Below are 25467 nucleotides of genomic sequence, written 5' to 3' on the forward strand. Positions count from 1 at the left end.
GTTTGCCCTATGGAGTTCATCCATCAGCTGGCCTTCGTATACGCTATCTAGGCACTGGAACCTGCTCGATTTGACGTCACCCCTCACAAAGACGCAATCGCGACCTCATGCAAAAGCACTGTAATCATCCCGGGGGCGACGGAGGCGACCTATCGTTTTGGCATGCTCGGCTGGGCAACGGCTTCGTGGCCTTGTGCTGGTTCTCATTTTTTCGTTCCCGCGTCATAACCCAAGAGTTGACGGCATACAAGGTTAGCAGAAAAGGTATAGAAGAGGTATAACGAAGGCATCGGTCACGACTAAACTGCGAAATTTTCACCTCATCACCGACGTCTTTCCCCCATTTTACACTCTGTCTGATGTATAAATCGAGGTGGCTATACATTCACCCCAGTTGAGGGTATAATAAGGTGCTTCTCTCATACGTTTGTAATTTCGATATTTTGTATATCATTAGATACGATTACATGGTACCACATTAATTTGTTGTGGAGTACCATGGTACCATCTCAGCCAACCAGTAATTAAATTAGGAAACACAGTCAGTGATACAGTTGCATCGTAATTAGTAGGGGGAGTGGTTTATTGTAACGTGCGATTTGTTCCTGAAATGACAAAATATATGCGTCAACAGAAATGGTGCTCACTCATATTGTCGCTAATCGGGCGAATGCGCCCCACATTTTGCGAAGCCACCATGCATTATACCAGTATCTGTTTTCCACCAAATCGTCACAAATTGCCCCTTGCGTGGCGAGTAATCTGCACGAGCTCTCCTCTGCGTTTTACACGTGCACTCTGTGAATATGAGTTTGTGGGTACATTTCTGTGCCTGGGTGTGTGTCCAGGTATTTTGTTTCTTTCTCTCTTCCTCTCCGTAGTTGTTGTAATTTAATGCACTTGTCGCTGAGTATTATTTTATTTTAGTTTTGTTGCGATCTGAATTACGAAAGCGCCACTCTTGTATAGCGCTGAAGTAATAACTCTCCAGGTTTGAAAATATACCTTCAAGGGGATATATATTTATACCATGAGATGCAGATAATACATCTTCAGTATCACGTTACTACATCTCGAAGGGGGCATAGTGTTTACACCTCAAAACGTACTCGTCCTGGGATAAGCCGTTCATACCCTAAAAAGAACAAATTGTCCTAACAGAGTAGCGGTGATCCTGAAAGTGACATCCGTCATCCATGCTAAGGTCGACCCGCTCCTTCTGTACGATTGATAATCCCTAGAACCATATCAACTTGAATGTACCTGATACAGAAGCCAAGAAGGAAGGACTTTCCGAGTCGGAACCCTCCTGCGACTGACAAGACCACCACAGGGAGGTCTGCGACATCGCTGTTGGTGAGAAGACGTGCCAAGTTGTCATTCTGGATTTCAAAGTAAGTGGCATCCTTGTGGGGACGCACGACGACCGGACATGCACCAGAGCCCAATGTTTCCTGTAAAGGAGCATGTGCCATATTCATTTCCCCTGTTAGCACCGCGAAGCAACTGTGGCTATGAGCGGAATACAGATGTGGATAGACAGAGAGGGCAGCAGGAAGGAGTGTCGGAAAGGGAGGTCAGTATGCGTCCTGGGTGGATTTCAGAGGGAAGTGTGCTGACATTCGTCTGGAAAGTCTTCAGTATACGTAGCGAGAACCTCAGACAGCACACCGAGTGCTATAGGATTCGAACACACGACCTCCCGGTCTTTAGTACGGCCCGGTCTCTCGGTATTTACTACGGCTTTGGCTGCCGCCAACGAGACGGATGCCTTAAGCTGCCCGGCCATTCTTCTGGTTTGTATTCACTATCATGCACCCTAAAAACAGAACTTCACCGCATAGTAAGCTGTGCGCCAACCATTTTCACGAATGGTGGTGTTATCGCTTCTGATTCGAAAACAAAGAGGGGCGTACGCCTTTTTGTGGCAATTCGGATATATAAATTCTGTGTGCGGGGTCCTGTTGAGTGTGTTTCCCACGTGCGAAACACACTCGACAGGACCCCGCACACAGAATTTATGACCTCCCTTCGGCAACCTCAACGCACTGCGATTTCCCTTCCACCACCACTGTCGAAGCACACGAAAGTGAGTGTTTTCTGTTTGACCAACTCATTATCTCTTTTCACTTGAAAGAGAACGGTCCACCGTTCGAAACGTCGTGTCTGTGTAATTTCAAAATGAATTAAATGATGTCATCTGAAAATATTCCTTTGGTGGTGCTCTGTGCGAACTTATTTCTTCTGTGTATATACATACAGATATACAAATATTTTGAATATTTGATTCTTTGTTTGTATACGACAATACCGACATGAATCCTACGCGTTATGACGGCAGTAGATGAAAAGTCACAGAGTTGCATAGAATTAGAACCAAATCAGAGCACACTGATGAGCCAAGTGCTGGCACACCCATCCCAACATCTGTATGACGGAACACTGGGCGGTGCTACGAGGAGCACGTGGGGCACACTGGAGCAGTGTACTCCAGCGTGATGAAGAGCACGCCTTCGACATAAAGTCACGTTTCTGATAGGAGAGAATGCCGCCAGGGAAGGAATACCAAGACGTTTTTCTGAGGCAGAGCAAGACAATACAAAGTCGATCTCGACGTTCCTGATATGGCACTGCTGAATGGGGGCTGTATTTTGAGGTCTTGCAGTCCCCACGGTGCGCTCCACGCAGTAGTCGTTCCGAGCCCATCTACACGTTCAACGTTGGGTTTGTATCATTTAATTCGCCATATGCTATTGTCATCATGTTCTCATTTCATTCCCCGCATCACCACTAGCAATAGGGCAGAGTATCGCCCCCGGCGATGAGACTCCCCAGTCGTCATCCCGTAATAAAATTAAGTTAAACTGGTTGTTACACTCTGCCCGAGCCTGGGGCTCGCAGTTACAAGTGTTAGCTGTCTACATTTTGAAAACTTCTTGGACTATCTTTAAAAAATAATGTTTATTTTGTATGACCAGTACAAGACAAGACTTGTTCTAGCCAGTGGAGTTGAAAATGTGCAGTGCAGTTCGAATCGAACAAGATGTGATAGTAGATGGGTAGAAATCCAGCGAACCGGTAGAGATGTAGGAAGGGAGTTGCCTCAGGACAGAAGCCGCCGATATTTCGAACAGAGACTGTTCTTCTTCTGGGCACCGTTCTCATCATTGGCATGGTATTTAAAGGGCATGGTGTGACGTGTTTAAAGGTTCATGCGAATTCTGGTTCAACAGCCCGCAGGGAAGAAAGGGACTGTACGGGCTTCTACGGCCGGAGCGAATGGCTGCTTTGTTAGAGTGTGGAGGGGATTATGTGAACGTGATCTAGGCTACAGACCGGTTACAGAAAGATGGAAGGTTCACGAACACGTTCACGTGGACGAAACGGGACAACAGGCAAGAATTGGCAAGCATAGCGAAAGATAAGGAGGTTAGTGGTTACGTGGGGAAAATTCCAGAACGAGCAAAGTTTTTTGTTTTGTTTTTGTGATACAAAGTTGTGGCATGCAATAAAGAAAGCAGAAAGCAGTGGCCATGCACAACATAACAGATGATAATGGAGGTAGAAGAAAAAGCATATTATATTTGTGAAGTGTTTCTAGGGTGCCTTGTGATTTGTTGATACCGGACGGGTGAAGAGCGTTGAACTTGTATATGGAGATAAGACTCCCTATCACGTCTGTCACGTGTGGATCTAAACTCGGTTTCTAGAATATATAGTTTAATGTTGTCAAAATTGTGACCAGGAACGTTAAAGTGTTCGGCGACTGCTTTGGGGAGTTTGTTGGACGTGTCGGTTCTGTGTCCGGTAAGGCGGTTGTTCATTTGTTGGCCGGTTTCACCAATGTATTGCATGGAGCAGTCGCCGCATTCAATGCAGTATATGACATTGGAGCTTGTGCATGTGAATGCGTGGTTAACGGGTGGGTGTAATTGCTCGCAGTGGTTTTGATGAAGTTAGTGTGTTGAGCGTGCTTGCATGTTTTGCAGCGCGGGAGGTTGCAGGGTCGTGTTCCCATGTACGGGGTGCTCGTTTTGCTGATTTTGGCATTGACCAAGGAGTCTGCTAGGTTTTTTGCGCGTCGGTATGTCACCTGTATGGGATGGGTGAATATATTGCTAAGTCGGTCACTGCTTTGGAGGAGGTGCTAGTGCTTCTGTAGAATGGCTTTGATGTTTGGAAGTGCGTTGGAATATCTTGTGATGAAGCTTATTTGGCACGCGTCAGGATTTTTTCGGTTTTCCAGAACCTCGTTTCGATCGAGTGTGAGTGCCTTGCGACAGAATTCGGTTAGGAGTGAGTCTGGATAGTCCCTTTGGGCAAGTGTACTGCAGAGTTCGTCAAGCTTCTCAGCGTAATCTGTGTCGTTTGAACAAATTCTGCGTAGTCTTACACTCTGCCCATTAGGAATTCCAACCTCACAGTGACGCGGGTGGTGACTCTTGAAGTGAGGGTATTGTTGTTTGTCAGTTGGCCAGTTGTTGTTGGTCAGGGTTGTGATGAGGCTGCCGTTGTCTAGTGATATTGTGGTGTCGAGGAAGTTAGTTAGGTCAGTTGACTGTTGTGATGTGAACTTTATGTCGCTATTCGCGGTGTTCAGTAGATCTACGAACTTTTGAAATTCATGTTTCCCGTGTTTCCATATTATAATTATATCATCCATGTATCGAAGGTACACAGTTGGTTTTAATGAGAGGGCGCTGAGAACTTTGTTTTCTAAGAACCCCATGAATATATTTGCGTATGTGGGTGCAACAGGTGTGCCCATACTTGTACTGTGTACTTGTAGGTAGTATTCGCCATTGAACTCGAAGTAGTTTAGTTTAAGGACCAAGTCCATTAGAACGAGTATGGTTTCCGTGTCTTTTCTGGTGTTTGTTGTAAAAAGGGTATTGCAGAGGGCTGTGATTCCGTCGTTGTGTGGAATGTTAGTGTACAGTGATGTCACATCCAGCGTGGCTAGTATTGTGCCCCTACCAAACGTACGAGTGTTGTTTATATCTCTGATTATTCTGAGGAGGTGGGGTGTGTCTTGTACATGCGATGGCAGTGTTGTCGGAATATGGTTTAAATAGTGGTCCAGGAATTTCGAGAGTCTTTCTGTTGGCGTGTTGTTATTAGATACAATTGGCCTGCCGGGGATGTCAGCCGTATAGAGCTCGTTGGCGTGTACCTTGTGGATTTGCGGCAGTAAACAGAAACGACCTGCGCCTGTGTTTGATGGGGTGAGATATCTGAGGTCATCACGTGTGATGAGCTTTCGTTCGTGGAGGTCCTGTATGGTATGGGTTATTAGCGCCGTGTACTCCTTTGTTGGATCATGGTCCAGTTTGAGGTAGTGTTGCGTATTGTTGAGTTGACTATGAGCTTCAGAAATATATTTATCTGTGGGCCAGATGACGGTACTCCCACCCTTATCTGCGGGCTTGATAATGATATCATCTCTGTCAGCTAGCGCTTTGTTGATGTCACGCTGTGTTTTAGTGAGGTTGTGACCACGCGAGCTTTGAGAAACCTGTTATCGGCGGCTCCTATTCTCGGGCAGATTCCTTAACCTTTGCAGGTCCACTGGATTTTCTACCCTTCCACAGTTTAATGCACTACCGTAAAAAGAAGTAATAGTGTGCACAGGAACATATCTCTATGCCTTACTGCAAGCGTCAACATTCACTGAAAACAGCGTATTTACAAAGGCATCAACCGTGGAAGAAGCGGTGCCGCCACGACGCAGCTCAGCTCATTGCAATGTAGCTCACCGAAATCTAATTCCAATTGTTATTAGGTACTTACCGTCCCCCTCGAGTCAAAACTTGAAAATGTGCTCATTTTCTTTCCTCTTATGCGTAACTACAGGAACTGCAAAAGAGAATGACAGGCTCTTAGGAAATGTCACACATACTTCCCAGACCCGGGCCATTCAGAAACATAAGGTCTCCTGATCTGAACAATACAAGTACGGCAGTCGTCGAAAAAGCCAGACAACGACCACGGTCCCATCCACTTCCCGACGACTTGCCTGGGGTCTTAAATTGCTACCGTGACACGCAGTTTCAGCGAGAAGGGACTCACGAGGGAGTTAAATGAGGCTCTGAGACTTTCGACAATGGAAATGGCGTACTGATGCTTGCCTGAAGGTGGGGTGTCATCTGAACTGCTTCATTGGTAAGGAGGTGACCTGGCCTTCCAGTATGAGACTGAGCCTATCTTTAAAGTGTCAACTGTAATTTGTGCTTTCAACATCCGAGTGCGCCAGTTTCATTGGATGCATTGGACAACATGACACGTTTGGCGAATAGCGAACGTTACCATGTGTGCTTGAGCACGTGCGGTGTTCATAACATTTACACCCTAGAACAACGTCTCTACTGCTCTGTTCATGCGCACTTTTATCGTTCTTTTATCTTTTTTTGTTTTGTGGGCTCGCTTATATCATACACACACCTGGGTTACTTCCGCTAAATTCAGTTGCACAACAGACCGGAATACAATAAATGCCGATATCGTGTGTGACCCCGAAGTTTTTTTTTTTTTACATAGACACAGCGCGACTCAAGGAAAATATGATAGAACGTTTTACACGAGCCAGGCTGATATGTGTTTCAATGATCTCACGGACAGGTTACTCTGTGCCCAGCAACAATGGTACGTCAACCGAAAGTGCGAGAGGACGTGTCGCAATCTCTACACTCTAAATCCGGCACCCGATACGTACCGCATGAAAAAGGACCCGCACCTGGGCCAATCGGTACACATGAGGTACAGTCCTCAACCAACAGGTACAGTTTGCGACCACGGCGAAATTCAAGCGGTACAAGGGCTCCGAGACCCATCCGTGCCGGCTAGGTACCTCTTAAGCGCGGTCCAGCAGCTGTACCTCGTGTGTACCGCGTGTTTCCGGCGCATGAGTACGAACGCCTTCTCACGATCTCCATGCGCAGCAAAAATATTTCGCGTGATTCCGAATACCAGCCAATAAATTCCCTGATGCAGCAGTGCCATATTGGGTCAGCGCTATCATTCTATCAAAGAAGTGCAATAACTAGAACCCGTGGCCGTGAGGGATCGCACGTTTGGGAAGGATGCTTTTCTTGCAACCGCTGGCAAATCAGTTTGTTTTGAAACGTCGGGGAGCGAGGACGAGTCGGTGCTTGGTCTTTGAAGAAACTCGTTCGACGCTTTCAAGATTGGAGTCCTTTAAGGTGCGTATTATATCTATGAAGTAATTATTCTTCCGCACGACTCATTTTCGTTCATCTTCGCTCTGATTCCCAATGGTCCTGATCACTGGCTGGCTGGACACAACGACTGATTGACGGAGACAACGAACTTTGCGCTTCATACACGAACGTTGATGCGTAAATTAGAGAAGTCAAGATTTCATTTTATACCTGGATTACACAAGCAAGTAGGCATGTTTTTCAGGTAATCCATTTCGGTTGTTGGATTTTTTTACATTGTATTTTACAATCATCTTCTGAGGTTGGGGCTACGTTCTGCGGAAGAAACGGAAGTTGGGGAAGAACAGCAATCCAAAGGTGTGGAAGAGATAAAGAAGCGTGACTACAGAGCAGCCGCAATAGTGAAGGAGAGATGCAGTGGTCAGCGTTCATCCATATACGTTGTGCCCCGTGTGTTCGGCGTTAGTGCATCATATATGAGCCATGAAAATGCACGCTCGGGATGGACAAGCATCACCCCTGAAATAGATGTAATTTTCGAATAAAGTTATTTGTTTGTGATATTTATCCTACAGCGGTGCTTCCTGGGGCTGTTAATATGTCGTAGAAGGGGGAAACCACCCCGACGGGTAGGCCTAAATCGCTGCGCGCTATCCGTTGCATGTACCGCATGTGAGGGCGCGTGTACCGCGTAAATTTAAGAGGTACATTTTTTTTAATGTACCTCTTGGCCAAGCGGTACTTAGCCGTTACATATACGTTACCTGGTTTAGAGTGTACCGTGCATTGGTCGGTACCGTGCATTGCTCATTGCGCCCGGAGGGGGGACCTACCCGAAGATGGCTCATGCTGTAGCAGTCCAACATTAAGACGTCTACTCGACTGCCGCACGTATACTACATCACAAGAGAGAGGAATGCGATAAACTGCGTCTGAAGTCCAGTTAACAAAGTGGGGCCTGTGCCGAACGTTGCAGGAAACAGATGCGCTCTGATGGTTACGCTTAGCGCAAAGTCTCTGCAGCCTGGGGGAGGCTGAGAACACGACACCGGCTCCAAACCTGGAACCTACTTTTTTTTAGGAAATTAGAAAATCTATGAATATAGGGGATGCAGACCGTTCTACGCGGACTCGGATCCTCAGTGCAGATGGGAGAAGTCTTCTTTAGGTCACCCAAAAGGGCTTTCGCGGCAACAAGAAAGGCTTGTAGAGGAGATAGTATTCCCCTACATGGGTCCTGGTGATGAAATGTCCCAGAAGGCAGATTGTTACCTTACGCTAGAACGCTGTCGGTAGAACTGACCAGGCAGCGCGCTAGCGCGTGGCAGCAAGGGTTCACTGTTACCGGGAGCCACATCAGAAGAAACGGGTATCCGGCTGTCCTCAGAAAGCTCTTAACCCGTATGGGCTAAACATACGTTTAGGTTTCCTCTATCAATTTGTATCTAGGCTTGTAGGCTAGGTTCGCTTAGGGACTGCACTCCCAGCTCAAGTCTAGACTTGGTCACATCGAGTTCACCTTTTGTAGGGTAATACGTTCACATCGACCATTTTCTCTTTTTGCGAAAATTCCCCAAACTCCGTCTGTAAAGCAAAGTCACCTTTCACCATTTGATTTTTATTACTTTCTTCTTCCTTCTTCTTTTTTCCTTTCTCTTTTTCCCTCCCGTCATTTACCGTTCACATCGGACCTTCCCTGTATATATCTCTACAGGCTGTACAAATGTTTTACACCTAAAGAAATGTAGACTACTACGTGAAAGCTTGCGATTATTAATGAAGACTTCTCTGTTGAACTTCCTGCTTATGATTACTATTCCGGGCTTGGTTCCTTTCTTTACTTTCGCCTGACTAGCTTGAACGAAAGCTGTCATTGTTGAAGTAGGGAAGCAGATTTGATGGTGGTGTAACAAGAAGAGAGGACGTTTGTTCAAGGGAACTGTAAAACGTTTAATGAATATGAAGATGGCGGAAGAATCTCAAGTCACGAGATCCGTGCCATGATTTTACGCGATATGATGTCATCTTTCTTTACACTCCCACCCCTGAATTGACGATGTCGATGAAGCAGATGAGAGACCCTAGCAATTAATCTTCGTCTGCCTCTAACTTGTGTAGCAGTTGAATTGGTCTACAGATAACTTTGCCCCCTGATATCCTGACCTGGCAAGATCGGATGCGGCCATCGGTGCTCTCTCTGGTACTTTCAACGCGGCCAAGGGGCCAAGACACCCGAGGCGCATTCTCCTTGGCTATGAGAACGATGTCCCCTGTCTTGACGCTGCACGATGAAAGTGGCTTGCGTATGTTCGCGGATCTCAGGTACAGGATATACTCCTTGGTCCATCTAGTCCAAAACGACTCCATCAAGCGCTCGCGGTACTTCCATCGTCGCCTCAGCTGGTTTGACGTCGAACGCACGTCGGCTACAGGCTCGTAGGGAAGGGCTGAAATACCCCCAAGAACACACGCGGTCCTCAGGATGTCCTCAAAGTGTCATCACGTCCTCGTCCGTGATAGGATGAACGGAGGAGGTCCACAGGCTGTCATCATAGGTGCTTCCAGTGATTGTCATTTGCGTACATCCTGCGGTCGTCAACCGGACGACAAGCACAGGAGAAGTAAATTATTTTAATACTGCGTTGTGCATTTTAATACCTGCTAGCCAGTAATCAACTTCCCGATTTATTTCTCATTACCCAATAAAATCAAAGAAGAAGTGCTCATGCATAAATTTAAAAAAAACGAACAAAAATATAAAATAAAGAGAGATATAGGGGCCCAAATACTGATCATCGGATTTTAAAGGAATCCGTCCATGTACAACGTTTGACCTGCACTAAGATACAGTTTGCTAGACCTTTCACTGTGGTCTTGTTGCATGAGTGTCCGCAAAGGGTCCCTGGCAGGAGGTTGCGCGGAGCCTTTTATTTCCGAAGAGACAAAAAATAATAGCGTTTCACTGCTCAAGCTGCACTTACGATGCATGCATCAAACCAAAGCAGTAAGAAACATGGACACTACCTTGATAGCGATTTAATACTCCAAGGAATTTCTCACTTCATTGTTGGTTATGTGCAAAATCAAGTTAAACTTAGATACCTCACCCTTTGTTTTGACTGAGACGCGAAGAGGACTCCCGAATCTGCTGAAGTTCGGAAGACAAGCTACAACTTGTATCTGTTCTGTCTTGGAAAGGAAATGCTGCTGCCTCATATGCCTTTCTAAGTGGTTTTGCTGGTTTTAGTGACCTAGGGTCCTTTTATATATCTCTCTTTTTTGCCTTTTAAACTGTGACACTCATTGTTTGAGATGAGAAATACGCTGAACGAAATACAGATGAGAAACCACGAATCGTAGCTGGTGACCGAGGTTGAAAATATATAAAAAACACACACACGCTGACTGGATGCTGCAAATGTACCCTCACTTCCGAAAATAAATAATTCACTAAGGTATCTGCTTGCTCCCAGAACTGTACTAGCCGCGTCATTTGGTAGCTCCCATTGGAGGTCCTGAGGATATGACGGGGAGTCTCACTTTGTCACATTTTTGACAAATTGAGGACCTGGTAGGGAAGTCCTGGGGATGTTATCCCTGTCCGCTGATGACTTTCCCCGGATGTACCCAGGAGGTCATTGTGTTCTTGGGGACGTTTACCAACCAGGAAGTGACCAGGCGTGAGCACGGAGAGATCGTCTGGATCCTCGGAAACATAAGTCAGGGGCCGTGAGTTCAGAACGGCTTCCACCTCCGTGACAACAGTGGCAAGCTCGCTGTACGTTAGGGTGCTTTTTCCCAGTATCTTCCGTAGACACACCTTGGCGCTTTTTATTAGGCGTTCCCAAAAGCCTCCCCACCAGGCAGCGCGCTCAACGATAAACTTCCAGTTGATCCGATGTACCGTAAGGAACCCGTTCACATCTGGATCCTGCGACAGCTGGCCAACGGAAAGTTCACGGGACACACTCTTGAAGGTGCGGAAATTATCAGAGTATACTGTTCCTGGCACACCTCTCCTCGATACAAATCTCTTGAAGGCCTTCAAAAAGTCTTCGGCAGTCATAGATTCTGTGAGCTCTAAATGAACTGCCCTAGTTACGGCGCAAGTGAAGATGAGGATGTAACATTTTCTTGAAACATTGCTCTCTTCATAGGCTGGTCTGTAAAAGAGTGGCCCAGCATAATCGGTTCCTGTCACATCAAATGGCGCTGCAGCTGATATTCGGTCCCGAGGTAGGGGACCAGCAATCTCAGTACACGCGCGGGCTTTCGCTCGCCTGCAAACGCGACAGCCGTGCACCACCCTCTTTACCACTTGCCGTCCTCGAATGACCCAGTAGGCCTCTCGTAGGTCAGTCAGTGTTCCTTGGACGCCAGCGTGCAACAACCGTAAGTGAGTCTGCCTGATAATCATGGCTGTGATAGGGTGGTTCGAGGGCAAGACTATAGGATGCTTGACTGCATCAGGAAAGACACCGTACTGGAGACGTCCTTGCATGCGGAGGATCCCTTCGTCGTCGTGAAACAAGGAGGCGTTCCGAAGAGAAGTGTGGGTGGTAGGCTGCAACCCAAAAGCCTCACGTTGAGCATTTCTAATCCAATAGTGCTCTGCCGCATTAATCTCTTCTGAACTTGGCATACCGCTGTCCTTGAGAGAAGGGCTCCTGCTGTTGTGGATAAACCGTAGCACCCATGACGTAACCCGGAGCAGTCTGGAGAACGAGCTGTACTTTCGTACTTGCAGGATGGGCTCGTTGATCACTGTCATCACTGCGAGAACGTCGGGGGTCTTAGCCTCGGAGTAGACATCTCCTGGAGCATTGGCTGTAGAGCGCCAACCTGGCGGCCAGGATTCAGGATGGCACAGCCAACTCGGGCCATTCCACCAACACGTAGTGTCCAGAAGGCGTCGGCATGACACACCCCTCGTCAAAAGGTCGGCAGGATTGTCGGGACCAGGGCAGTGTCTCCATTGGCGGGTTTGCGTAGAAGATTGAATCTCCGCAACGCGGTTCCGTACAAAAGGTTTCCACGCCGAGGGAGATCCGTGGATCCAATGCAAAGCAACCTCCGAGTCTGTCCACAAGATGGCTTCCACATCTAAAAGGAATAACGTCTGCCGGACAAACTTAAGCAGTCGTGAGGCTAGAACGGCGCCCATCAACTCGAGGCGTGGGAGGGACATTGCTTTCACCGGGGCGACTCTGGTTTTGGCCAGCAAAAGACATGCTTCCAATCGGCCTTCGCCACGTTGAGAAACCAAGTAAACAGCTGCTCCGTATGCCTTGGTGCTGGCATCGCCGAAAACATGCAGGCTCCTCGCAACCTCCGTCAACGGAGCTGTGGCACCTGTTAGCTTCCGAGGTAGCCGGAGACGAGCCAGCGTAGGCACCTCTTGACACCAATTACTCCATACAGACCTTATGTTGTCAGGAAGGAGATCGTCCCGCTGAAGCTTAGCAAGCCAGATGCCTTGCAGTAAGATCTTGGCCGTAACGACGAACGGCGCCACGTAGCCCAGAGGATCAAAAATCCGAGAAACAGCCTGAAGCACGTAACGCTTAGTGGCAACCGGACGTTCCAGAAAATCGGATAATGATTTCATGGAGAGCTGTATCTCATCAGAGTCGATATCCCAATTGAGTCCGAGCACCTTTTTAAGGGAAGTGGTGGATGATGAAGCAGTGCCTTCCGCTTGAAATAACTTCCACAGGGTGCTGTCGTTGCTGGTCCATTTGACGAGCTTCATCCCAGCTTCAATAAGGATGTCACGCGATTCACGGTAGAGCGTATTTCCTTCGTCAACGGAATCCACGCCGACAACCAGGTCATCCACATAAAAGTGACTTGATAGAAGAGAAGCCGTTCGAGGATATCGTGAAACCACAGATTGCAAATGATGTCGGATAGTGGCGGCCAACAAAAACGGGCTGGACTTTGCGCCGAACGGTACCCGCATCATTCTCCAAGTCTCAATAGGAGGCAAAGCCTCGTCTGCCTTCGGCGCAGTGGCGTACCAAAGAAAGCGCAAAGAATCGCGATCCTGTGGATCGAGTACGATCTGTAAAAATGCTTTTTCGACGTCAGCTGTAAGAGCTATTTGATATGCCCTGAACTGAAGGAGCAAGTCTAGAACATCCGGGTTCAAGTTGGGTCCAGCGTGAAGAGCTTCATTTAAAGAGATTGCACCAGATGACTTTGACGAAGCGTCGAATACAATGCGTACTTTAGTCGTCTCCCGATCTCTTCGTATGACAGCATGATGAGGCATGTAATATATAGGCCCTCCACCGGTGTTCTCCGTCTCAAGTACGCGCTCCGCATGTCCATTTAGCAGATATTGACGAATCGTAGAGTCGTACTCTTCCATTAGACTGGGATCCGGTAGCAGCTTCTTGGTGGTGTAACTCAACCGTCGGAACGCGAGCACCTTGTTATCGCCCAGCATGTGACGCTTCTCCAGGTTCCAGGGGAGACGGACCATATATCGCCCGTTCTGTAGGCATGCTGAAGTGCTAAACTCTTGAAGAATGGGGTCAGTGTAGGAACTGGACATTGAACACTGGTCCGTGATGCCTAGATGCTCGAGGTCCCAAAATGCCTGTAGTTGCGAATATATCCTGTCGGTATCAACCTCGACATCCGTTTCCACGCCAATCTTCATAACTTGAATATCGTGTCGTCCCTTCATGCCATCGGACGAACAGACTCCTTGGATGGTCCACCCGAAAAGGGTTTCAGCTGCAACAAGATGTTTCGAAAGTCGAACAGTTTGTCCAGTGACGACTTGCCAGTAATAATCTGAACCAATCAGGAGAGAAATCTCGACAGGCGCCGAAAACGGTTCATCAGCTAGCTGAAGGCCCATATCTTTCAGTTGTTTGGACATGTCGAAGGGTAAAGACGGGAGGCTGTCAGTGCAAATCTGGTCGTACTCGATTGCATCCATCACAAGTGTGTGAGAAGCGTCCTGGCTTCGCAATAAAAGTTGTACACAACGGTGTTGTGTTCGAGCGGATGTGACATTCCCAAGGGTGTGAATTCGTAGATCTTCTGACCGTACGTCTTTACATTCCATGCGTTTTGATATGTCGGCGCGAATGAAACTTCTTTGACTTCCCCCGTCAAACAAGACCCTGATGAGCTGTTTTCGTCCACGTGGTCCCACAAGCCAAACTTTAGCGGTTTGCAGAAGGACTTCTGAGCACTTTGGAGTCTTCGAAACTTCTGATGAAGAAAATGAGGTAACTACGTCCTCAACAACCGTTGTAACCGAAGTTTGATTCTGAGCAGGCACTGAAGGACCTGGACATAACTGCGTAAGGTGTCGTCTGTTACACTTTCCACAATGAAGCCTCCAGCAGACCCGGCAATCCTTGGACAGGTGGGACCTCTTTCCACAAAGAAAGCATCTGCCTTCTCGACGGAGGATGATTCTTTTTTCCTCAGGAGTGAGTATGGCCGTACAACTTTCAAGCGCATGATCTTTTGACTTGCACAGGACACAGCTCTGCTGCGTAACAGTTGCCGCTAAAGATGACGCGGAAAACGAGAGCGATGATTTTCGTTTGACACCACTTCCTCCTTCTGTTTTCGGTCGCGATCCAACGTTGTCTAATGCTGCGTCTCTGCGCAGGCGTTCACGGCATTCGATTTCTTTGTTCAAAAAATTCATAAGATCTGACAAGCTTTCAGGAGCGAGGGTCGCGTCTCTTCCGTGCATACGATAGTACTCGAGCTCAAGCTCATGAGGAATCTTGCGCACAATTGCTCGACGAACAGCGACGTCATATTGACTCGTCGGAATGCCTAAAGCTTGCAGATTTCGAACCCGAGCAGTTACAGTCCCATGTAAGTCTCGTAACCCTCGGACATCCTGAAAGTCCGTAACGGGCTTAAGATCGAATAATGAGTCTAGATGATCGTTGATAAGAAGCTCGTCCTTGCCGAAGCGTGCCTTTAGGATGTCAACAGCAGTGACATAATTTTGATCAGTAATGGTCAAACCTTCGATGGCCGTAGCAGCAGATCCAGACACAAGCGACACGAGATATTTAAGCTTGTTGACTTGCGAAAGCCGTGAGTTGTCGTGTATGCTTGCTCTGAACTGGTCCCAAAACCCTTGCCATTTTGAAAGCTCACCATTGAAAGTGTCGATATGAAGCTTGGGCAAACTGACTCCATCACTAGCACCGTGCCCATGTTGCGGTGAAGCCTGATGACCGTCGCGGTAGTTGTTTGAAACTGGACCTGCAGTTGTCGACAACGCCCTGCGGACCTGTACAGTGATAGTCGTGATAGATTCAAGATATCGATCGCAGGCTGTGCATTCGTCTTCTAAAAGGTTTTCCTCGATGATACCCTGTATTCGGCCATCCAGCTGTGCCAAGGTCGCTGCTTTAGATTCTAGGAATGTCAGCTTTGATGTGAGCTGATCGTGGGGCAAAGGAGTCGTAGCCAAAAGAGCTGTGAGGTCCGAAATGGTGCGTGTCACAGTTCCCCGACACGCAGTGCGTAGCTTCTTCAACCTCTCCAAGTCCTCCATAACGATTCCGACGATGACGCTCTGCTCCGCCCTATAGTCCAGTCAGTACTTCCTGATCAGGTAAGACCCGCTTCCCGGGTTTCGGCACCAAATTGTAACAAGAAGAGAGGACGTCTGTTCAAGGGAACTGTAAAACGTTTAATGAATATGAAGATGGCGGAAGAATCTCAAGTCACGAGATCCGTGCCATGATTTTACGCGATATGATGTCATCTTTCTTTACGCGGTCGCTACCTCCACAACCCCAGATGGCTGGCAGCACGCCCTTTTTCGCACGAGGGGCGTACTTCTAGCAGATGTGGTTCCGGGTACTGGTAAAATGGGCATCTAGTTCACACGATAACTGCCTATGGTTCCTAGATATACAGCTCTCCATCCGGTAGCGTGTTGCAATAAGGTTGCATCGTCGTCGTCTACGGACCGCCACATCTGAAAAAAAAGTAGGCTCCAGGTCTGGAGCCAGTGTCGTGTCCTCCGTACACCTCATGCAGTAGAAACATTCCGCCAGGATAAAGCATAAGAGGGCATCTGTAGCGCAAGGCTGCGCTCCAGAGCGCTGCGCCGGGTCCTTGTGCTTGCTGTACTTTACACACGGTTCACTGCTGTGCCCTCTCTTGTGACAGACTATATGTGTGGCACCCCGTAGAACTCAAGTGGGCGCTTGCCGAGCTCCAAGCCAATAGTTAGGGTCCTTTGTTTTAAGATGAGGCGCACATCTCCGAGTTCAATCCACTGTAGCTTGCTGCCTTGCGAATATTTACATTAAAAAAGAAAGATTCCTATCCTCAAGATATTTTGACCCTTTAGTCACAGAGCGTTCGATTCTTCTCCGATTCGCTATGTTTGTATTATATCAAGTATTTCTCACAACCGCGCTGCAGTTCATTATTTCGTAGTTCATTATAGTTTATTTATTTCGTTCATACGTAACATGGACGCCGAGTGTCCGGCAAAAAGCAGCCTAGCTACTTGACTAAGGCCGGCCACCCGGTTGCAGTGCAGCAGTTGCAATAAGCTAAGAAAGAAAAACATATAAAGAAACAGAATGTTGTACACATCAGGTCATCCATAACACATTGGCGTCAACAACTTCAAAAACAAAAACTAAACGAAATAGGTCATCAAGAGCAACAAGTAACAACCAGTAACGATCGACTTGAGCGTACCATTGATTTACACATCGGGTTCAGGGGTATCCTTCCAGAGAAAATGGTTTCTTAGTTGCTTACGAGTTATGTGTTGTGTAAACAGATCCATGCCAGCATCCAAGAAGTCGTTTAACAAACGCGGGAGCGTCACTGTGAGGGACTGTAGGCCATATGATGTGCGAGAAAAATGTACCATCCATTTGTTTGGGTCACGGGAAGGATAGGCGTGCCTCCTTTCATTCAAGTTTGCGAGACCCAGGAAGTATGTATTATTGTACGGAACAGCTTTTAAAAAAGATTTACTAAGTAAGAACAAATGTAACTCTTAGATTGGGATCATGGCATACCGCCTGAAAAGTTCTGTAGTATGAGCATCAAAGTTAACGTTTGCGATCATTCGAACTGCTTTTTTATGCAGCCTGGATAAGGAGTGGATGTTTGTTTCTGTGGTGTTACCCCAACCTAAATGGCAATAGGTGACATGAGACATGACAATGGAGTTATAAATGTAAATCATGGCGGATGTTAGCGATATTTCGTTAAATTACCTATACCTCGCGACATTTTATTCTGGATGTGTGTAATATGTACGTTCCACGTTTATGTGTCACAAAATGTTACTCCTAGATTTTTTGTGGATCTTGACAAGCCTATAATGTCATTATTTATTCGTAAGTCCAGCGCTACACTGGGAACCTTATTTTTGGGTCGAAACAAAACCGCCTTTGTCTTATTTGTGTTTATAATCATGCCGTTATTCTTGGACCACAGTGCAAGTGGAGAGAGAACATTATTTGCTAGAGTGTTGAGTTGGGCAATGTCTTGGTGTGTGAGCAAAAGACTGACATCGTCTGCGTATATTATGTATTGAATATGTGGACTTATGTCGACAATGTCGTTGATATATGTGCAGAAAAGCATAGGCCCCAAGATGCTTCCGTGTGGAACTCCCACTTTCAGTCCGCACATGTCTGATGGACAATTGTTAATAACAACAAATTGCTTACTGTTGGTTAAGTATGATTCTAATAGGAGGCTAGCTTGCCATCTAATGCCATAGTGTTCCAATTTGCTAAGAAGTATTGAGTGATTGACGAGGTCAAAGGCTTTAGAATAATCTACGAATATTACCAATGAGTATAACCTCATTTCGAAGTTGCGTATCATGCTTTCTTTTAGTGTCAATAATGCAGTTTCGGCTGATCTGTTTTCTCGGAATCCATGTTGCGATTCCACTATGCATGTGTAGACCCAACATTCTCGTGTCGCTTACCGACATCTCTACCGCGCGTCATTAAGTCCCTCCTACGTCGCTTACGGCTGAATGTTGCCTTTTCGCCGTACTACCGTTACCAGATAGGGTGTGCCAGTAGTCCCTTGTTCCCGGAGTGTGGTGTGCCAGCGACCGCGGACCATGTGATCATCGCATGTGCCACTTATAGGAGGGAGCGTCACTTGCTGGCAAACGACCTTGCGCGGATGGACAGCCGACCCCTTGACCTCAGACTCATTTTGGGACAATGGGACACACGAAAGCAGATGTCCGTCTTACGACCCTTCATCAAATTCCTGCAAACTACCGGCCTGATCGACTCTCTCTAAAACCCTGTCAGCGTCGTCAGCATCATCCTCATCACCGTCCTCTCATTTTCCCCCAGTAGCAATGGGGTAGCATTCCGCTCAATGAGCGGAAGTCATCCCCATATCATCGTCATCATGTATTTCTCTCTCTCTCCACTATGCATGAATGCTTATTTAAGAACGATGTGATTCTTTTGCGCACGATATGTTCAAGCGGCTTAGAAAAAACTGGTAGTATGGATACTGGCCTATAGTTGGATAATTGATTACTGTCACCCTTCTTGTAGATTACAGTGACCTTAGCGATTTTCATGCGCTCGGGAAATGTCCAAGTGGTTAAGGCCAAATGTGCTAGGAATGGAGCGATAATATTAATAACACATTTTATCGGTTTAACCTGTAAACCATCTCAATCGAGAGATTTGCTATTCCTCAAGTTTAAGACGATCGTGGCTATCTCCTTGTTGACTGCGGGTGTGAGGAATATCGATTCCGTGACATTGTCACGGGAGAGGTAATATGGAGGTGGTAGGTCAGTAGCATCGGACGATGCAATATTGCAGAAAAAGTTATTGAACTGATTTGGAAGGTCATCGTCTGAGATGCCACTGACACTCACATTGTCCGTCACAACAGTCGGATTTAAAATGCGCCGTAACTTTTTCCATACAGTGGCCGCGTCGCAACTCCCCGAGAAGAGGTCCCGATAGTAGCCCGCCTTCGCTTGTTTAGTGGCACGGTTGACACTATTGCGCAACCTTTTATAGATATCAAAGACTTCCGAGTGTTTTGTTTCGATAAATTTTTTGTAGAGTCTGTTTTTCTTTCGCAACATACGTAGTAGTGCAGGCGTAATCCAAGCTTTACGTGCACGTGACGGATGTTTGACACGGTGCATCAGGAAGCTACTAACATAGATAGGATGAAGAAGAGCCATAAAGTTGTTACACGCCTCGTTTGCAGGTGTTGAGGTGAATACGGCGTGCCAGTCAGTATTACTCAGTTGCGACCTGAACTCGTTTATTTCCTCATCACCCATCTTTTGGACTGTATGATACCGCAATTTCCTTTGTATGTGCGTACATTGTTTGACTAACATGAATGTCGGCATGTGATCACTTGCATCACTAGAGATAACACCGGCAGTGATTGCCTCAGAGGGTCGATTTGTTATCATCAAATCAAGGAGCGTTGACGAAGTATCGGTGACGCGTGTAGGATGTGTGATAACATTGTAACGTCCATACGATTGCAGTAAGTTCGTGGAATCGCATGCTTGACTGTTATCGTTAAGCATATCAAGGTTGAAGTCACGACATACATAGATATTGTACTTATTTTCGGTACACGTCCTTAAAATTTTTTCCATGGCAGTGAATAGCAACGTGATACCGGTAGTCGGAGGTCGGTAAACCACTACAAAAATATCATTTTGGCATTTGACTGCGAGCATTTCAATGTCATTACAAGAGCTGAGCTCACAAAGCGTTTCACACGTCAGCGTATCACTGACCAATAATGCCACACCACCACCTCTCCTGTTAGTACGATTTTTAAAAAAAGTGTTTATAACCAACAGGAATAAACATATTAATGTCATCGTTATCTGTGTTACCACGTCTCAGTTAACATAACATAGTTCTAAGATAAGATAGTTCTAATCGGTATCCTTGTAGTCTTATGTTATGTAGCACTTTTAGTCTAATTCTTGCTGCTCTATAATCATTCTTTCAAGTACATACTACATGGTACTGGTACATGGTACATGGTACAAGTACATGGTACTGGTCCGCTGAATAATTTCTTATAACTGTCCACAGTGGCACGAGAACAAAAAAAGACAACAGAACGTCGTATGTTTAAAAAGTGATTTTGTAGTTTTTGTTTGCGTCATGTAGCTAGCGCTTTTCCATCAAATGCGATATTGCTGGAATTTTGAGCCGGGACGTCACATTCAGAAAGTCGCTACCGAAAATTGGCTAAATTGTCGAACTTCCGTTTTCAACTGATAGCGCAAGGGGTACCTCGTACAGAAACACGAAGCCCATTTTGGTTGAACGGCACACACTAGACGACATCGGCCCGCGGTTATTTTATCCGCTAATCGCAAGAGAAAGAGCGGCATAGAGAGCCGACACTGCCTTACTTCGCCGTAGAGCACTATAGACTGTGAGCGAGATTTCTGCTTTGCATAAGGCAAACGTGGAACACGATTTCCGATTCGAATAACACCTAGTACGTGATGAGATAAAGCTCAAGTGAATGACTAGCGATGCTATGTGAGGCACGCTTTTAACTTCTGAAGCCACAGAGTTCTCTTTTTCAAACATCGAACAACACCATCCTTCCACGTGAGCTGTGTACTTCCACAGTTTATGGGTGATGGTCAAGCGCGCTATTCCGATCACCAGTGATGGACTTGCCCTCCATCATTCTAATTCCCATTCCCACAACCAGTTGAAGACATGCCTCGGTAATGGTCCGGCTGATATCACTCACACGTAATTGGGGTGCACTACTGTTCCAAACGTCTAGCACAGAGCGCACAGTGTTCACGTCGGCTCAATATACAAGATGTTCCACCTATAACTGGATAAAAAAATTATAACTGGCTGCGTACTCGCCGGAGGATTGTTGTACCTTCGGCATTACACCTTCTGGAATCTGTTGCCATCCTTGAGGAAGACTTTGGACAATTTTGAATTGCGAAAAATTATTTTATTCCAATTGAAGTTTGAAAATTGCCAAGCGACCCTCACATTTTTACAGAAATATGATGCCCTACACGGATAACGGCAGACCCAACAAAAAGTCTGCGCAGTATCGCAACAGAAATAGTCTACAAAATTAGTAAAACTTACGCTTTAGCCCCGCCTGCTTGATTTTCCCAGAGAAGCGCGCCCGAAATCTGCGTCTAACGAGAAAGTGTCGCTGCCTTCATTTGTCTTGGCTTCTTTGTGATAAGTCGGTTGTCACCAGCATCAAGGTCAGCGCGGTGCAAGAAAGGTAAAACAAGAGGCGGGACCGCTTCTTTCTGTCCGCGCAAATACCGTGCGCTTTTCTTAGTGACAATCAAGCAGGTGAGACTAATGCCGAATTTCTACTAATTTCTGTAGACTATTTCTGCTGCGATACTGCGGATAGTTTCGGTTGGGTGTGTGGTTGTCCGTGGAGGACTTCATATTTCTCTAAAAAAAAAGTGAGGTTCGGTTCAATTGAAAAAATAAGTTTCCCGCATTTAAAAATTGTCCGAAGTCTTCCCTAATGGTGGCAAAAGTTTCCAGAAGGCAATTGCCAAAAGTCCGACAATCCTCCGGCGACTACGTAGCCAGTTAGGAGTGTCAAAAATTATTCTTAGCTGAAACACCCTGTACAGGGCGAAAGTGTCGCGGAATGCATTACTCGTTCTGAAAATGTCTAGGGCCAGGAATTTTAGGCAGTTCCCAAAAACGTTCATAGAAACGCCTAAATGCAGCATTTTCGGGGTAGCCTATCTTGTAATCGACTCTCTTGGGTGGGTTGTGGCCTTTTCTAATATTTCTAGATGTCATAGAAGCCTTTTTTAGACCCACAAGAGTGAGTGCGCCTTTTAGGCTCAGGCTGAGTGCTGCATTTCTTTTCTCTCTCTCTCTCTCTCGTTTCTGTGTATTTGTACCTCTTTGACGTTTTCCCTCTGGATCTGAGAGGGGTCGAGGTGTGTCTGATCAAAAGATTTGACCTCTGTTGACCTTGGAAAATCATCGATTGCGGAGAGCTAAAAGTATTGTCCAATATAGCGAGGTTCGAGGCCGCCTCAGCATTCGTGTACCGGAAGTCGTGAAAGTTTTTACTGTGCCGTAGCCTTTAAACAATCAAATTTTCGTGGACGGAGCATTCCGAGAGGCCAACGAAGTCAAAGAGCGTACCGGATTAACGTGCCTACTTTTACGTTTGGTTCGCTATTTTGCTGTTTTTGAGGCCCGTGCGCAATATCCGGGCCCTAGAAATGACGCAACAGGAACGAAAGGCACCACACAATATCTCTCCACGACGTGAAACATCTAAGAATCGGTGAAGCCATAAAATTCGTATACAGTCCTTCGGTTTTTCCTGAAACATTTCCTACATTTTCTCGGCCCTGTTTCGAGAAACAGCAACGTACCGCCGACCAAAGGGGACAGTTTTTGTCATCAAAAATAACTCCTCTCCTTTGTAATTGATAAGCTTCTTCCCAGAAACGCGTGGACGAAAGCCACTCTCCCGAAGGTCGTAAGAGCGGACATACGGTGACCCATAGGTAACGAATAATATATTGTCAATTATTGTAAGTGGGCACGGACATTTTTCTATGTTTGGAAAATTCTGACTACATTTAGCGCGGACACCCAGTCTCTTGCAAGATTATAAAAAAAAAAATATTTGACTTACAACGTGCTGCAAATCGATGACTTCGGAAACTCGATTCCTGTTTGGGGCACGCAACTCAACGACGTTGTGACCCAGAAGTGACTCTTGGATAGTGCCACTTTCACTGAAATCACTCTCCAGGGATCACACAACGTTATCTTTGCACGAGGATTTACTGAGAACCTCATGGGCTGCGCTATTCTCAGAAAGCCGACTGTGTTATCTACGAGGAACTGACGGCTTACTCGTAGACGGGTGAAACATTACGTCCATTCTTTTCGCCTGCACCTCCTGAACCAGTCCAAGCAGTGCAACTCTCTCGCATTCTTGTCGCCATACACCTCGCATGAATTTAGGAACTGGTGCAGAACCGGTGCAGTACCGGTGCAACACTTTTCTTTCGAAAAGAATGGACTTATAGTGAGAGGTACTTCGTAGCATTATTTTGCCACCTGTATTGAACGGCATCACATCCCGCTTATACATACCTGTGTGTGTGTGTGTGTTTCACAAATCTAAACTAAAAAGTTAGAAAATGCACAGAATAACAGAAATCATATTCCGAACTATTCCGCTGCGCTTAGCTTATCAAAGTTACCGTCGACAAATGTCGAAACGTATTTTCTCTCTTTTCATGTTTTTATTTTCTTTTCCTGTTTTTGGTGTTGTTGTCCCCGTCTCTCTGTTTTCACGTGACCACTTCGTATGTTATATAGAGATGACAGCCCTTTATATTTTTTTACCTGATGAAATGCACACTGCTGCAAGAACGCTTGTACATCAATAAACAGGAATTTTACTGTATCATTTTTATCACTTCAAAAAGTTAGTGAAATTGAAGAAGATCGGTCTGCCTAATCGACAAGTGACTAAAAGGAATAGGGTTATTGGGCTGGGCCAGAGGGCGCTCCTGATTACGGCATTCAGCGCCACTTGTGGCGATAGTGCTAAGTTTTCCAAAGTAGCGGTGTTCTCTGATCACGCACATGGTATGTGCTGTGTCAAAATGGCCAAGCTGTGTTGCCATTTTTATAAGGCAAAAGAGACCGGGGATTGTTTCCCCATCAAATCGGAAGAAGGGAAACCGTCAATAGCGGCTCGTTTTTGGCGCATGGCAGAATATCATCGGACAAGCTCGAAATACGAGTAAAATGCCGGTGCTCCCCAGGTGCCGTAGATCTACTAGCTCTGAGCGAAACCTAACTGAAGAATAAAGCATGAATGCGTACAGTTGGATATCTCTAGTTTCAAATGTTTCACTCGGGTTTACGAAGGAGGTGTGAGAGCCGGTGGAGTAATGATTTATAAAATGAACGGAGCGAGCACTTGTCGGTAGCCAGTATTTGGGTCTTTTTATGAGCGTTACAGATCTCTTTGCTTACTCGAAACCATGCTACCACTTATCACATATCCGTGACTGTTTCGAAAGAGAAGAATATGGGAGTCAGATCAGAACAGTCATCGGAACAAAAATTTAAATGTCTTTGTGGCTGGGATTATTGACTTTGAGGCACTAACTTAATGAGAGACATGTCTAGAGTGCAATACAACTTTCATAATCCAATGACCAATTGCAAGGACCCCTGGTGGATCCTGCACAGGTCTGATCATTTCGGGATTTACATGCGTTCGTGACATCTCATACTTCTCCTGTGCGTGCCACGCACTCGCTGCCTAGGAATTTGTTCCACCTATATCTGTAGAATATGTAATTAAGAATTAAAAAAATAAATGAATGCGTAATCCACATTACTCATGATTTTCACATAGTACTACGCAGCCCCAGACATAGGTCTACGCATGGGTATACGTCTACGACAGAATGGCGTAGACACAGAGGAGCTGATGGACGAAATTCATCATAAAAAAACCTGAGCGTGGAGCACGAAGCATATACAAAAGACCGAACAGTTCAAGTTTATAAGCTTGCAGAATCACACAGCTATCAGCTTGAGTTTGAATGCAAAAAATAACAGGAGAACAGATATGATACAGGTACGCTCCGGTGTTCTTTGTGCAGTTCGTACATTTTATAACAGTAACCTGGTCCAGGCTTTTATTTTTCCCGTTCCACGGGCTGTACATTCCTAGATATTGCACGTAAGCAGGTGGAAGGTCGTGCACAGCGCATGTAATCACATTCGTCGCCCGACGAGTCCTACTTTGAAACTTTGCCTCCTCGTACCACCAGGGGACGAACGCGGCGCTAGTGTCGCGCTGCCAAACTCCAGGCGAACGTCCCTATAACATGAAGAAATTCGGCTTCATCGTCATTTCATTATTTCTCTCTGTGTTCCACGTCTTTGATATTGTCAAAAGTAGCGGTAGCGGTTGCAGAGAAACAGTCCGCCGCTTCTGTATGTGTGGCGGGATTAATTTTTCCTTTCGCAATTAAAAATGTAGCGCGTTCACTACTCCGCTATTGTAAAAGGTAGCGAAATAAAAGCACAGTGAATGAAAGCAGCGGCGCTACCAGTAGCGCCGCTATATATATACATATCAGTGTTAAGTTCTAAGTAAGAAAGTAAAAAGCGGCTAAAAGTAGTTCTAGAAAGATTACCTTCGTCCCCTACAACTATCGTTCCAGTACGCATTAGCTGCAGCGTATGGGACTTGGTGTATTCAG

The 25467-nt window shown here is 46.2% G+C and overlaps 2 protein-coding genes across 2 annotated transcripts in view; both read right to left on the reverse strand.

Annotated features, from left to right (window-relative positions):
* Window positions 1-22999, reverse strand: part of LOC135394494 (atlastin-2-like) — an 80195-nt gene extending 57196 nt beyond the window's left edge. Inside the window, exons 1-3 of the mRNA XM_064625260.1 lie at window positions 22863-22999; window positions 5791-5856; window positions 1264-1454 (exon numbers count right to left, since the gene is read on the reverse strand). Of these exons, the coding sequence (XP_064481330.1) occupies window positions 1264-1454; window positions 5791-5826 (227 nt within the window). The 5' untranslated portion in view covers window positions 5827-5856; window positions 22863-22999. The remainder of the gene's footprint in view (window positions 1-1263; window positions 1455-5790; window positions 5857-22862) is intronic.
* LOC135394499 (uncharacterized) lies at window positions 10723-15726 on the reverse strand. The gene has a single exon (XM_064625272.1). It carries the CDS (start codon window positions 15724-15726, stop codon window positions 10723-10725), a length of 5004 nt encoding a protein of 1667 aa, XP_064481342.1.
* Window positions 23000-25467: the final 2468 nt, after the last annotated feature.

This window comes from Ornithodoros turicata, chromosome 1, assembly GCF_037126465.1.
Source record: "Ornithodoros turicata isolate Travis chromosome 1, ASM3712646v1, whole genome shotgun sequence".
In the NCBI taxonomy this organism is placed as follows: domain Eukaryota; kingdom Metazoa; phylum Arthropoda; class Arachnida; order Ixodida; family Argasidae; genus Ornithodoros; species Ornithodoros turicata.